This window comes from Columba livia, chromosome 1 (genome assembly GCF_036013475.1).
Source record: "Columba livia isolate bColLiv1 breed racing homer chromosome 1, bColLiv1.pat.W.v2, whole genome shotgun sequence".
In the NCBI taxonomy this organism is placed as follows: domain Eukaryota; kingdom Metazoa; phylum Chordata; class Aves; order Columbiformes; family Columbidae; genus Columba; species Columba livia.
Window position 1 is genome coordinate 16789000 of NC_088602.1, and position 16545 is coordinate 16805544.

The window sequence follows — 16545 nt, forward strand, 5'->3', positions numbered from 1 at the left end:
GCTTAACTTCCAGATGTTAACCCAAGAACTTTCATATAATTCTAGTAAATAATGAACCTTTTTTCTCTCATTGCACCTCTATGCTTTCTTCGCTCATCCTGTGACCTAGCAGTCATTTCTGACTCATTCTATTTCCCTGTATTTGCATTCCAAATAAATCCCATTGTTGCTTCTTATACAATATTTCTCTGCATTAACACTTTTGTCAGGTTAAGTCTGTGCCTTTATTACCATACCAACCTTTTATCTTCTTTATACATGTCCTATCAACTCCAGAACATACAACAATCAGACCATATTCCCTGCACACTGGTTTGATGATGCCAGCTCTTTTTAATACCTTAGCAAATTTCCTTTGTTGTATTGGCAACATTTGTATAATTTTTGTCCAGTTATCTTATGCTTCCCTGTGTAAAGGCAGGGTGAGAATTATTGTCTGCACTCTCAAGTTCCTCCTTAAGGTTTGCTTCTCTCAAAAAACAGAAAAGACCTCACAACAGCAAATTGTATTAGTTACATTTGTAAATTTATCGGAACAACTCCTTTGTCTCATTGCAGTTCCATGTCACCTTTTTATTTTCTCCACTGCTCCCTTGTTCTTTTCTCCCCAATAATATTCCCTGCTGTCTAGTTTTCCCTTTACAATGTTTGGTCCAGTTAAAGCTGTTTCTATGCCTCATAACTTGTGCAAAGGCTTAGAACAATAGAATAGAACCACAGAATCATTTCAGTTGGAAGAGACCCTCAGGATCATCGAGTCCAACCACAACCTAATCTAACTAGCACTAAACTATGTCCCTAAGAACCTTGTCTAAATGTCTTTTAAACACCTTCAGGGATGGTGACTCCACCGCTTCCCCAGGCAGCCTGTTCCAATGCCTGATAATCCTTTCTATGAAGAAATGTTTCCTAATATTCAATCTAAACCTGCCCTGGAACAACCTGAGGCTATTTCCTTTAGTCCTATCACCTGTGAGAAGAGACCAACACCCTCCATGCTACAACCTCCTTTCTGGTAGTTGCAGACAGTGATAAGGTCTCCCCTCAGCCTCCTTTTCTCCAGGCTGAACAGCCCCAGTTCCCTCAGCTGCTCCTCATCACACTTGTGGTCCAGGCCCCTCACCAGCTTCGTCCCCTCCTCTGCACTCTCTCTAGTACCTACACTTGGCATCGTGTAGGCACTCTGAGGTGCCTGCTACCCTACTCAGGGCAGCAAGAGGTTACAAAGTAGCCACCCTAACACTAATCTAAATCGTTAAGAATTAATTGCATGTATGTCCTATGAAGGTACCAGACAACTCCAGTCAATATGAAACTTGAACAGAGGTATAACGCCGGAAAAAGAAAATGAGGGGAGGGAAGGCATATTCTACCCAGTGAAAAATGCATGTCTGTGCAGGAGAGACAAGTAACTAGGTAAAAGATGCAATCAGCTTTCACCACTTTGCTTTTTTCCTTATATGCCTTTTAGCTGTGTTGCTCAGCACTGCGTGTGTAGAGGTTTACACACTCTGACAAATTCTGGTTGCTACCCTAAGAGCATTTATTCCTCACGGAAACTCATTTCACATCTCATCAGTTACAGCAATGAGATGGGGAAACCGATTTCTTGTTTCTCTGAGGTATGTGCATGCTGGGTGGATGGCACAGCCACAGCCTGAGCTGAATTGAGTCCTGGCCTGAGTTCCCCAACACCTCCTCTGGGCTGGGTTATCTCTGGGTTTAGAGCCCCCTGCCTCCTTCAAAGAACAGCTCTAGGCATTTCAAAAGAAACGTACTGCAATGGAAAACACGCTTTCATTTCAGTTCCCCTTTAGCAAGTTAGACAGCAGTAGACATGAGCATTTGATTAAGGTGTGCTGCATCCACTTTCATGAATTGCTTTGTCTTTCCTTTGCACAGAGCCCTGCAACATAACTCAGTATCGCTTAGAGTAGGCTGTGCCTGAGAGACATTTTGAGATGCTGCCAGCACTCAGCCTGTTTGGTTTGCAGAGTTCATGACACTATGTGGTGAGTCATGAGTATTTATCCATGAGCTCTGGTCTCAAGCAAACCCAGAAGCTGTGGAAAACCACAGAGCATCACAAGACTCCTGCAAAAAGCCCCCACCCATAAAACTATCTGTTTAGTCAAGTTATGAACCCATTTATTTCTGGAAACTGCTGAGTATTTTGGTAAACTTATGGCAAACTTCCAGGTTATAAAAAACTCCCAAGATCTCATTATTAGCATTTCCCAGGGCAATAAAGAAAAAGATGCCCCTTACTGTGGCATCCTCATTTTCTCATTTTCCCTGCTGTTGCATTATTTCTTACAATTGGACGTGATAGGAAAGAGCAGTACAGTCTGTTCAGGGAACTGGAGCGGCACTTGCAGCTTGGGGAAATTAAAGGCTACACATGACAGCTACTACTCCTGCGATACCAGGAGGGAGCGCTCGGTGATGAGTACAGTGCGAGGCTTTGAATAGGAGCTAAGGGGGAACTAAAAAACATTAAGAATACACGGAGAAGGTAACCTTGAAATCTCCCTGGACTAGAAGCCAGCCTTTCAATAATAGGTTCTGGGCACTGGTGTCCCCATAGCTGCCTGAACACAGCCACTCCAGTACTTCAAGGCACTGACCACAAAGCCAAAAAAGAACCTATTGCTTCCGGAGTATTTGCCTGCCTGTCATTCTCACCCAAAAATATTGGGTAGCTCAGAAATGCCAAACAACTTTAAAATGATATCCAATCGCATTTTTACTGTTGAGAACAAGCATAGCCATGTGCAGGACAAGCAGCTCTGGTGGGTCCAGGAGCTGAGCGGATGAAGCTCCAGGAGAGCAGCTTGGCAAAATGAGCCTGACAAGAGAAATGGTCTGGAGGACTGCAGGACTCTGTTTCAGCTGCTACAAGCACCTTCTTTGCTCCACCATCTTGTATTTCCTTCTGGTGTCTTTTGCAAGGAAATCAAAGTAATCTTTAAACAAATTAACAGCTCTGGGGATTTCATAAAGTGTAAAGCTCTATCTTTTGTTATGCAACTAAAGGCTTTTTGGTTCAGGTTAGTGGGTTTCAAATTGGCTTTGAAAGGAGTAAACCAGCTCCATGGTTCTAAAACTGGCATGTCAAGAAGCTTCTCCCCAGGCATTTAATAAAATTAGAGTTAAGTGACAAAGGAGAATAAAGAATAAAACTGATCAGCTCTGCATGGCTAATAATAATAATAAAGTGGAAAACATTTTGGACTAAAATTAATGGACACATCTTTAGTATGTCATACGTGAATTTATCTGCATGACTTCTACTCATGTTAATGGGAGCCACATGGCTTAATTTCTGCTCAGTGAGCTTTTATTTCATCCCTAAGGGATCAAGTTTAAATTTAAACTTACAAAAGCCATTTAACGTTAAAGCTGAAACACTGTCTTAAATTCATACAGTTTTCAAAGAACAAAGGAGTAGTGAAATAAATTTGCAGTAATGTATTGGTGTGAATATTGAATTTCCTGAATTTAGTGATTAGTTTTGGTGTGATGTATGTCTTGACATCCTGGTTCTGACCAATACCAGGTTAGTGTGATATTCCAGTGTCCCAGCACCAGATGCTCCCAAACACCTGATAAAAAATAAGTGCTTGATAACATGTTTATAATCAGCATTTTTCTTTTATAGCTACTGTCAATAGTTGGCTTAAGTTCTGATACAGATGTGACCTGGGATTCTTTAGTTTACATTTTACTTCTAAATCTCCTAGAATAATTCCGAGTTATGTACCACCCATATTTATGGGTTGAAATTCCATATATATTTACTGTGCAAAAAAACAAAGTTTCTTTTTAGCATTTTAAATTAGTTCCCTTCCAACCTCTCTTGGACTCTACTTGTACTTTTCTTTTCCTTTGGGTACTGTTCACTATTTTCTACCTTTCACTGTGCCCTCTCTTAATTATTATATCTTTTTTTTTTCTAAATTAAATTACCCCAAACTTTTGAGACACTTTCTTTACAAATGCTTTCAATGTTTTCCTTCTGTATCTCCCCAGATGTATATTTTCTCTTTCTATTTATCTTTTCAACTCCTGCTTGTATCCTTCTAAGCACCAACAGTAAAAACCCAGTACAAGCAGCCCACCAATTTATCCAGGCCATAAGAAATATTTGCTGTGTAATTACCTGTTCACCTCTCTTCCTGCAGAAGACTGTCACAGAATCACAGAATGGTGGGGGTTGGAAGGGACCTCTGGAGATCATCTAGTCCAACCCACCTGCTAAAGCAGGTTCACCAGAGCAGATCACACAGGAATGTGTCCAGGTAGGTTGTGAATGTCGCCAGAGAAGGAGACTCCACAACTTCTCTGGCCAGCCTGTTCCAGTGCTCTGGCACCCTCAAAGAAAAGCATGTTTAGATGGAACATCCTATGGTTCAGTCTGTGCCTCTTGCCCCTCATCTTATCATTGGACACCACTGAAAGGAGTCTGGTCCATCCTCTTGACATACCCACCCTTCAGATATTCATAAGTATTGATAAGATCCCCTCTCAGCCTTCTTTTCTCCAGGCTGAACACACCCAGCTCTCCCAGTCTCTTCTCATTAGAAAGATGCTCCAGACCCCTTATCATCTTTGTAGCTCTCTGCTAGACTCCCTCCAGTAATTCCTTGTCCTTTTTAAACTGGGGAGCCCAAACTGGGCACACTACTCCAGATGTGGCCTCACCAGGGTAGAGTAGAGGAGGAGGAGAACCTCCCTTGACCTGCTAGTCACACTTTTCTTAATGCACCCCAGGGAAATGTTCTTTGTTTGGTTGGTTGGTTTTGGTTTTGTGTGGTTTTTTTGTTTGTTTTTTTCCATCACAACTGCACTAAACAACTGCTCTCCTGAAATTCTTCACAGCGATTCACTAATTGACCTTCAGTCCAACTTCCACCCCTAATTTCTCCCTCCTCCCCTCATGCACCCAGTGTTAAATGAATAAATAGTGGAGCCTGCACATCCTAATGCTTGTTGCTTTTCCAAACTGCACTTATAAGTAGTTACATCAGCCTTCTGAAAACCCTCACAGAATTCTCTGCTGTTAAAGCACACTATTGCCTGTGCTAGCCACCATTTTTGCCACCTCTCTGTGCACCTCCTTCGAGACTGATCATACATGAAACAGCACTTAATCCACATGCTGGAGGAACCCACATATACTTTCTCTCATCTCTTCCACCTCTTTGCTCTTTATCCCTTAACTGGTTTCTAATTCATGTCTGATCTTGTCTCGTTGATTGTATGCTTTCTGAAGGAGGTGCCAGGTCTTTTAGCATTCTTGACAACATTGTGGTGCTGCATAAATATTTATTCATACATAAGGCATTCTGAGTTCATTTTATCAGCTCATAGTCATCTAGGTGTTTTATACCTTTTAATTTTTTTTCTAATTAACTTTACTACCACTGAGATAAGGCTTTCCACTCTGTAATTACCAGGGCCAACCCCTGCATCTTGCTTCAAATTAGATAAAATGTTAACTATTCTGTAGTCCCCGGTGATGTGGAGTATGCCGTATTCTGCAGTTAATTGTGAGAAAAATCTCTTGCCTTGGAAAAGAGTAACCAAGCCGCTCAGCGTGAGCCAAAGGTCTGACCTTCAACAGCCCACTGCTATTGCAACCTTAGGGTCTCATGAGTTAATGCCTTTATGGTATGAGACCGCACCACATCTAGATTAAAAGTCCATAAAGTTTACTTTCACCTGAGACTTAGGTGAAGTGACAAATCAGGCTCTTAAAAGACATGTACCAGAAATAAGGTCAGCATGGCATGCAGACACCTACTTTCAGACAATTGAAAGGATAATACCAAGTACCTTTCTTAGATATGTTCACTTTGGTGAACATGGTTCATGTCTGGTTCTGAAAACACTGGTTTAGAGGCAAGAACAGGAATTGATCTTTTATTGTTTTTACCTGTCTAAATGTGCTCTGAATGAATTAAAAAAACCATAGTGGACTTTGTTCTTATGCAAAAAATTTGCCTTCCTAAGAAATTACTGAGTGGGAGAAAATCCAAGGCAAAAAGATTCAGCTGCTTCCTACAGGTAATAAATCTGGAAGGGAAGAGAGTTTACAAGTTACTTGTCATTTCCAAGCATAGTCATACTTTTACAAGACAGAGCATAAAACAAGAGGAAGTGTAGTCAAATGCCTCAAGGAACACATCTCTGTGTTACTAAAAAGAGGATTTCCAGTGGTATACACATCCATGATGTATCAGTCCTTTGCTGGGAAAAATCAGTTCAGTGTAACCCTCCTTCTTGCAACAAAGTTCCCTAGGATGTTGTTGTAACATCCACACAGATAGGTGGCAAAAGTTAGCTCCGACTTCTTATAAATTACCTTATCCATAAATACCTGTTAAAACCTCTTTTTAACACATGTATAAACTCTTTCCACTCTGTTTATTCACTATTTCCAAATGCAAATTGCTGGGTGATTGTTTGTATCCACTATATACCCCAAAGACAGACATTCATCAAGAAAACAGCAGAAGTTCTGAAAAAAAAGTAGCCTGAAGCTATGCTATGATGTTATGTATGTATTATAATGTGACATTAAATACATTAATATTAAACTTGGCTAAAATCAGTATTTCCTGCAGGTTGATTACGTGGGTTTGTGCCTCTATGGCTTACCACAGGGAAAGCTGTGAATGCTGGTGTCTAGCATGGACGTGGACATGACACATGGACATAGACATGGACAACAAAAGCTTTGCCATTATCTAAGCCTAAGCTCCACCTGCCTGGAAGCCTAAGCAGATCCTTGACCTCAGGAAGAGTGGTGACCACAGGGAGCATTCATTTAACCACTCTGGTCTCTCTCAAATTATGGGTGTGATTCTGTGGTAACATCTTTGCCTGTGACACTTCACTGCATTCAGTGATTTTTGCCCACTGATTTTTTCACTGCAGATCCAACATGATAATCAATATAAGCATATAATAATATAACATAATAATGATAATATAACATGAAATAGCATAATGATGATATTGATAATGATAACATAACATGATATAGCATGATCAGTATACCATGATAATTAATATAAGCGACACACAGAGTTCCGAGAAAAGCCTTGAGGATCCACAAGAGCAATAAATAACCCGAAAGAAATGCAAAATACAACAATACAAGAGAAAGAGTCAAAATACCTCATGATATTTTTTGACTGTTTTCCCTGACATGCACGTGCAGGATTTCCAGCTCGAAGTCCCACAGCCACAGTTTCCTCCACAGCGCTGGACAAGGAGGCAGCGGGGGAAGAAAACTACATTTGTCAGCTTCAGTTCCTCCCTTAAATTGACAGAGTAGTTTCTTGGAGTGCAGCTATAACGTTTCACATCATCATTCAACCTGTCCAGGTCAACTGCAATGCAAAAGAAGTTTCATTAGTAGGATTTGAGTGGGACATTCCATTGGTTTATACCACTCCCAAGGCAACCGATAACACAAAGTGATGTGGCACTGGTTGGAAAATATGTGAAGTATAGCAGTAATTTCTGGTCAGATAAACATAAATTCACCAATTTGAAAACATTTCAGATGGCCATCCAGGTTCTCATCATGCTTCCACTGACTCTCATACAGGGCTCACACTGACTATAAAGCTGTGGGGAAGGCTTGCAGTAAAATATTGGCCTGAAAGTTGAAGTTGGGTTATTTTATTCTCTCTGTCATGGATCTGCTGGATCCCTGGGTGTGAGATTCCACCTCTGCTACTGTCTTCCTCCCCATGTGTACACATGGCTTCCTTAGATGATGAGCTCTTTTCTGTTATCATGAGTTTAACGCCTTTTGCCCAACTGCAGGCATACAAAATGCAAACACTTGAATCAAGGCTCTTCCTGTGGTCAGTAGAGAAAAATCTTTGGAGAGTGATTCATTCCTTCCTCAAAAGGGCATTTAAGACAGGTGGCATGATTTGCTTTCTCAAGCTGTCTGTCTGTATTGTTTATAGATAAGAGTCTAGATAACTCTCCTTTAGATGGAGAAATCAATCTAGGCAATATTAATTTCAGCTGGCAAATGCTACTATAATAGGCAAATAAAGGCAATTAAAACTAATGATCTTCATTGAATGCCAGTAGTTGGTTGATGTTTAAATGCCTGGTGTCTCTGTGAGATGTGTCACGAAAACAAGTAGTAAAGCCAACCATAAAAATAACTTATAGACTCTCAACTGTGAGTTTAAATGCTGCTTCTAGCTTTAGCTTGCAAAGCTAAAACGAACTAAAAAATACCACCCTTCCATAAATCCGTTTTCCACTATTGTAACACAGATAAAAATAACAGTTATAATGACTTTATTTCTATAGAAGTTTTCTGTTTTCTTTTCCCCTCCTTTTTTACTTTCTTCTTCTCTTTAGGATTGTGTCCACCAACTAAGTGCTCAAAAGCTCAATAATTCATTCAGAATTGGAGTACATGAGAACTTGTGTTGAGAAGTGAGGTTCTCTGGGCTGAAACAGAGAACAAGAAAGAAAATGAAAACGCATTTTGAGCTCATGGAGCTTGAAAGCTGAAGAATTCATCTTCCTCTGATTCAAATCTTCAACTTTCAGAAAAAAATTGGGAAACTGGAAACCAGAAACATGGTATATAACTGACAAATCAATAATTTTATGAACATTATTTTTTAAAAGACAAGGAAACTGCATTCAAAATATAAATTAAGCTGAAGGAAGGAAAATAACGGACTTGATGGTGCAGCAGATTAAAAATAGTCCTTTCCTACCCCAAAAAGTATTTTCTAACAGATATACCAACAGGAAAACAGGAATGGTTCAAATAAGAACCAAGGGTGTGGTGTTTGTAAGCATACCAGATTTTCATGCGCATGTTTAATAGCTCAACACCATTTCTGGTCCTGAGTGTAGCTAAGTGTGTGCTTTACTATAAACATGTGAAAACCTCCAACAAAGGCAGGAGCACTACAACACTTCATACCTTCTGTGACTCAGCCCTTGTCAACATCACAAAGTAAATAGTGTAAAAAGCTGTGATTTGTAAATATCATGCACCTTGACATTATGGCCTGGAGATATTCACAAGGCAGATATGCAAGAGGCAAAGGTACGTAAATGCCTTGAGTGCTACTATACAAAATCATAGTAGCTTCACTTTTCTGGCAAGGTGTTATTTCAGTCAAAAGGAATTTAGCAGATAAATTGTGATTTTATAGCAATTGTGATACATCTCACTGTGAAATCTCAGAGGTTTTCTCCAGAGAACTAGTATCTCTCCAAAAGAGGTATAGATCATCCTCCTGATATAAGCACAAAATCAATGGGGCTGCTGGTATACTCATGCATTGGGAGAAAAATTCACTCCAAATGTCCACAGCCAGGACTTAGAAGTCCAGAGAATATTGATTTATTTGTTTTAACAGATGATATTTTATTCTCTGCTGTCATTCTCCACAGCCATCTCTTTTCATTGCAGGCTCTCAAACTAATTCCTCTTGCAGGGAAGTGATTGCCACTCCTCTAAACATTCTCATCAGAACCTTTGCCATCAGCTTTGTTTACCGATAAAGCAAAGAGGTATCTGGCTACTCTTCATTTCAGATGATTGATGTGAAAGAAAAAATAACCAAAGGAATATATTCTGCCTTCATGAATAGTGAGATTTCTGGAGGGGAAAGCCTGGATCACCCACACTCTGGCACTGCAGCAATTTAGGGGAATGGATACTGATACGAGCAGGCTCTTGTCGGGGAAGGCTGGCCATCGACTAGGACAGCACTTGCTGCTGGTGCATCTCTAGACAGAATAAAATGCTCAAAGGCTTAATGCAACCTGTGATTGCAATGCTTCCTGCTGAGGTGGCACAAAAAACAAGGCTTCCAGCGACAAACTGGTCATTAAATAGGTCCCAGACGCAGGTCACATGAACTGACATCTGTGTCTGGGAGAAGATGTCCCGGAGACTGAATAAAAGTTGCTCTTTCACAGATGAAACTTCCCTTAGGCTCAACAGTCCTACTTCCTGCATTGAACTGATACCTATTATCACTGCTGTGTTATCAACACTGAAATGAGTCTTTGTAATGAGACTGGCAGAGAGGGAAAGCACCGATGTTTAAAGGACCAGGGTGGGGGGGCTTTCCTGCAGAGAGCATATTATATCCATCACCATGTTACACATATTCGCTTCAGTACTTAAGCTGCTCAATTTAAATGGAAGGGGTGACCTGGTAAAAGGCTTTCACTGGAGGGAAGGCTTTGCTAACTAGCATTCAAAAGCCTAGTTTTGATGACTTTCAGAAGTCTTTGCAGGGTCTCTTAGGCTGTAGCTGAGTCAGTACTGCGGAGAGCTGTTGACTTGCTTGAAGCATAGGAGGGAATAACCAGACAATTAGGATAATTTTTTCCTCTATGCAGTATGAAGGAGTCAGCTATTTTTGATGAGGGCTCAAAACATTTTTCTGGACACATTCTTCAGGAATTCTGAAATCAGCCAGTAGCAAAATACATTTTATTTAGTGTATTTTTCTATTATGAACTATTTTTGAAAAACCTATGGGAAATCTTCCAATGGAAAATTGTGTGAATTCTCCTTGGTTTCATACTCAAGGCATTCTGATACTTACATATTAGCAGTTTTTGGGACCCCAAATCCCAGAGTTATCAGTTAAGATGTGAATTCTCTGCATTTAGCATATCTTGTGTATCAGAGTCCAGAGTGAAAAGGGCAAATATAATAACAGAAAGGTCTTATTTTAGTGATGCTATAAAATAAATATAAATAATACATATATGAAAATAAATATATAATATATATAATATATAAATATATAATAATGAATATATAAAATAAATAACTGTAAGCAGACAAGTAAATACTAAATAAAGAGTTTAAGAGATAAAGAAGTCATCATAAAAATTCATCTGGAGGTAAACATGCTCTTTTTGACTCTGCTCTACAGAAATCTGATGCTTGATGGGATAAGGTAAGTGCACGATGTCTTCTCTGAACAGTATATACTGTACTTTAGTAATATCACACTGATACCAAAGAACAATTCCCATTGCCTAATTAGCTTTAGCCCACAGTTTGTGGCCCCCTAAACAAAGAACACATTTTGCTCTGAAGAATTCTCTCTGCTGAAAGTTTCAATGTGCTTTTTTCCCCATCTTGGGATTGTTTTATTGTCTGGAGCCAGTCCATTTCCTCATCCATATGACAATGAGATTTTACAGTGCAGTCAGTTTCATGCATCACTTCACTGCTGTGACTAAAATGTAACCGAGCCTTGGTGTGATTGGTGTGAAATCCTGCTGCTTTACTTATCAAGGACTGAAACCACTGGAGTCCTTAATTTAAAACTAGAACTAAAAGGTTCTGTAGACTGGATGCAAATAACTTCAAAGTATTATTACAGAATGTCTGCATCAGAGATTCAATTTAAAGGCAAGGGAGACATAAAAAGATGCAGTGGAGCAGTAAGTTGGATACTTGGGCTACTGTGTTTGCCCCTTTCTCCCCTGCAAATCCTATGCTTCAGTCCATCCTCATTTCACATAGCACTAAGGAATGTGCTTACCTTGAAACATTTATCTTAATCAGAAGTAAACACTGAAATCAGGGACTCTAGTAATACCATGTCTTATTCAGCAGGGACAACCTTATAGATCAGAGAGGTGAGAAAACCTGTGCTGCTGGTCATTGATTAATTTTAAAAAGACAGGTAGTCTGTTAGAGTTTCTTTTAACACTTTAGCTGTTCCAAATTCATATATGGCCCTAACATCAACATGTCTGAACATTTTACACTTTTTTTGTGCATCAGCCCCAGACCAGAAGTGAAGTGTAAGAAGTGGTAGCCACCTTGTCAGGGTATTCCTATAACATATCAAGACCATTTACAAGGAAGGCAAGAAGGATTCAGGAAGGTGCAGACCAGTAAGCCTAGCCTCACTTCATGGTAAAATTGAGGAGTAAATCCAGCTGGAAGCAAAGTCCAAGCATGTGAAAGACAAGAGGGTGACTTGGAACAGCCAGCATGGATTTTCCAAGTGGAAATTGTGGCTGACCAACCTGAGAGTTTTCTGTGATGAGACAACTGCCTTGCTGGATGAGGTGAAAGCAGAAAAGGCCCCTGCTGATTTTTGACAGCACCCTTGCAGCCAAACTGCTGAGATATAATGGGATAGATGGACTACAAATTGGATAGATAACCAGAAGGTCCAAGGGGCTTGAACGAAGGGATCAGCAATTCCAAACATAACTGGTGGCTGGTTACTAGCGATATTCCCCAGAGGATAATGCTGGGGTCAGTACTACTAAAGATCTTCAGAAATTACCCAAACAATGGAATTGTGTGAATCCCCAGCAAGTTTGTGAGTGACATCAAATTGTGGGAAGCTGTCCATGCCGTGCAGGGCTGCCTTTCAGAAGTACCTCAGCAAGCTGCAGAAATGTGCTGGCAAGAACCTCATGAGGTCCAGTGATGACAAATGGAAATCCCTTCACCTGACATGCATCAGTCCAGATATGCAGAGTTCAGTTCTAGTTTGACTCTCATGCTTTTTCACGTGTGGCTTACAGCTTGTAACAGAGGTCATGCTGCTGTTTTCATTTTGATTCTTGGCTTTAAAAGCCTTCTCCTATAGAGCGTGGAACTTCTCAGAGACCTATGAACATATTGCACCTATTATCCACAGCATTCACATTCCACTAGCATAAAGGTTTGTTCCAGGACTGTGTCAGGTAGAGCAGAGGTGCTGTACAAGCAGTCAAAGACATTCAGAGCAGTGCTGCAGCTGACCGATGCTATGGTGTGGTTGAAACAGAACTGGAAAATTCAGTCCCATACATATGGTAAACAGTCACATTGTCCACTGGTTAAATCACCTAAATTCACTGACACTGATGAATTTATTCTTCTCCACACTGAATTTTGATCAAACTCTGTGGCTTTTAGTTTTCAACACATATGGCTGATGGTAATCACTGTTCTACTACACATGCTTAATGACACCACAAAATGCACTTTGTTGAATATATCTGAAAACTTTGGAATCTCTCCAAGTCTTTCTTGTGGGAGCTGGGGAGAAGATGCTGCAATTCAGGTTTACTACAGAATCACAATGCCAAGACAAACCTCCTCAATACAGCAACTATTATTTTAGAAGAAAGAGAGATCAAAATTTCAGTGAAATTATAGCTATCCACATGAAACAGGGTTCACAATATATGGGCCTATTATGGACTGGCAAACCAATTATCAGCTGTGGTATGGGTCAAGTAGTAAAAGCGGGCCAAACCATCAGTGTCGTAAACTTCATCAAAATCAATAGAATTGAAAAGCCTATTCCAGTGACAAATGACATGCTGCAAGTTTCACTAGCATTTTAAAAAGGGATTTAATAAGAAAAGCTTCCACTGTAGTGCCCGACAATGGTGTCACGTAAAACATGAGAGAAAATCTCATGTGTCATAGAAGGGAAGAGTATGGATGCAGATCTGAATTTGTGTAGCTTGAATGCAACAGACAAGTTCGTTCCCAACTGAAGAAGGGTGGAAGACTCTGTTTTTTAAGCACAAGAAATATTTAAATTAGCAGCTATTTGAAAAGCTATTCCATCTACTTGTAATATTCACATTTGCCATGAATGAGAGGGCATTCAGCATTCATAATGCCTGCATTCCCTGTCTGATGCACTGAAATTTGTTGGCAGCCATCCCAGAACCTTTCAAGAAAGAGTATCTGGACATTTGAAGTAATTTTTTGGCCACTGTTTGCAAATCTCTGAGAAATTACATTCCTGAGTTGAAATTTTAACTTCTTGATAGACCATTTTAAGTAGTGACAATTAAAACCTAATGTCAAGGACATGGTGAAACTTGCCTGATCTTGGGGAACCTCTTTGGCTGTGGACAGCAAAAACATTCCATGAAGACTTGTGGTCTCATCTTGCAACTCCCCTTCTAGAGAAAAGTGAGGCTATGCCAGGAAGTGTTTATTTATTTAATTTGCAAAATTGTCATTGCAATCAGATGCTATTGCAGGAATGTCCCACCTGATTAATTTCTTCTGATAGGCAAAGACTTCTTGCATACCATTTCCCAAAAAGAAAATGAGCTCAGAACTGTCTGTAGGCTTGTTCATTACCAGAATGTATCTATCCACATGTTATGCTCCTTCCTAACCTTATCTGTGAAAAAAACCTTCCATTTTAAAGATGACTTCTTTATTTAGGCACCATCCCCTAGACATTTGGATCTAATTCTACAATAAGAAACAGTGAACTTTTACTTTCACAGAAAGAGGTCTTTTAAAAATTATAAAGCCTTTTTCAATTAGATGTAAATCTTCAGAGTGAACAACAAAAGATAAATGCAAACAACCATGTGGGAAACATTAAATGATGCTTAATTGATGGCTGGAACTGTTTACAACAGTATCTCTGAGGAGCTCTTCTAACATTATCAAGCAGACACATTGATGCTTTCAAAAATTTAATCTGTAGGATGAAGAGGTTTCCTTCAAACATGTCTGAGTGCTCCTTATGACTCTCTAAAAGAATAGAGACTTGTTTGTTTAGATGTTCAACATAATAGTAGAGTATGGCTGTTTTCTATTTTATATCTACCCGTGGTTTTGCTAAGAACAGTATTAACTAACCCAATAGTCAGTGATATCCTTCTAGACATGCTTTATATTTGTAATAGCCAAACTACTATGATACTGAGGTCAGCTACAACAATTTACAGCAATGAAAAAGGAATTATTCTCAGGGATATACTTTATTTGGTATGACTTTCTGTTTTCCTAAGAGCCTAGGATAAGCTTAAGGCTGAATAGTCATACTTTCAGAGATTCTAAAATGCAGCAATGGCTAACAGACCTTTTTGAATTTATTTACAACTGCTACAAAGGTCATTTGAAACATCTACTTGTCATATTTTCACATAGGAGGTGTACACTGTAGTTTATAGCTTATACAAGGCTTCTCATTTAAGGATTTTGAAAATGTGAATGTGTGTCTTCCCTTTTCTCCTCTGTCCTTCCAGTCTGGGTTTCAATGTGATTTTACAGTTGACTTCTACTGGAGTGATTAACAGCAAACCTCACTGATTATATGTAGAATTAAATTTCAAACTTCATGTGATTATTAGCGAGACACACCTGACACCAATATCTCACTTCAATAGTGTAAATAGAAAAAACACATTTTATTCAATAGAGTTGCGTCAGTGTTGCAGAAGTGTGAGATCAGATTTTGTAGATTGAATGGAGTTATCATGCATACAGATTTAATCAAGACACTCTTAATATTAAGGTCTTTGCAGGTGGTATCCTGGGAGGGATCAATCTTATAACTGTATATATATATATATATATACGTATATGTTTATACACATATATACATGATGGGAGGGAGTTAAGAAGATGGAGCCAGAGTCTTTGAAAGGACAAGAGGTATTGAACACGAATTGTAACACAGAAAAACTTATTTAAATGTTTAAGAAAATTTTGTTTGGTTGGTTGGTTTCTTTGTTTGTTTGTTTTTGTTACAAATGTGGTTAGACACAGGTTGTCCAAAAAGGTTGCAGGATCTCCATCCTTGACTCGACATGGTCCCAAGCAACCTGCTGTTAGTGAAACTGCCTTGAGCAGAGAGGTTAGACCAGAAAATCTCCTGATGCACACCCCCGCCCCCCAACCCCGCTTCATCTATTCTGTGATTAGCTATGCTAAATTACAGTACTTCTTATTTCCTTGACCCTGACTCTTATCTTTGTGGATAACTTGTGGGTGATGTGATAGTTGGAGGCCATCTTGGGCATAGTGATCACAAGATGAGTTTTCAGTTCTTGGAGAAGTATGGACGGGGATGGTGGAACTGCTACCTTTAACTTCCAGAGGGCAAACTTAGACCTATTTAGGAGGCTGGTTGGCAGAGTCCCTTGGGAGACAGTACTGAAGGAAAAAGGAGTCCAGGAAGACTGGACATTGTTCAAGAAGGAGATTTAGAGATGCAGGAGCATGCTGTCCCCCTGTGCCAAAAGACGAGTCAGCTGGGAAGAAAACCAACCTGGCTGAACAGAGAGTTTCTGCTGGAACTTGGCAACAAAAGGAGACTTTATGACCTATGGAAGAAGGGGCAGGCAACTCAGGAGGACACGAGGATGTCGTGGGATTATGCAGGGAAAAAATCAGAAAGGCTAAAGCCCAACTAGAACTTGATCTGGCTACTGCTGTGAAAGACAATAAAAAATGTTTCTATACATCAGCAACAAAGGGAGGGCTAAGGAGAATCTCCATCCTTTATTTGATACAGGTGGAAACATAGTGACAAAAGATGAGGAAAAGTCTCAGGTACTAAATGCCTTCTTTGCCTCAGTCTTTAATAGCAAAACCATTTGTTCTCTGTGTACTTGGCCCCCTGAGCTGGAAGACGGGGACAGGGAGCAGAATGAAGCCCCAGTAACCCAAGGAGAAATGGTTAGTGACCTGTTACACTGCTTAGACACACATAAGTCTATGGGGCAAGATGGAATCCA

At 39.8% G+C, this 16545-nt stretch overlaps 1 protein-coding gene across 3 annotated transcripts in view; it reads right to left on the reverse strand.

The window, feature by feature from the left end:
* PDGFD (platelet derived growth factor D) overlaps positions 1-16545 on the reverse strand; it is a 142984-nt gene that overhangs the window by 9058 nt on the left and 117381 nt on the right. For all 3 annotated transcript variants that reach the window (XM_065047848.1, XM_005501480.3, XM_005501479.3), the window contains one exon: positions 7186-7400. In XM_065047848.1, coding sequence (XP_064903920.1) covers positions 7186-7400 — 215 coding nt within the window. The remainder of the gene's footprint in view (positions 1-7185; positions 7401-16545) is intronic.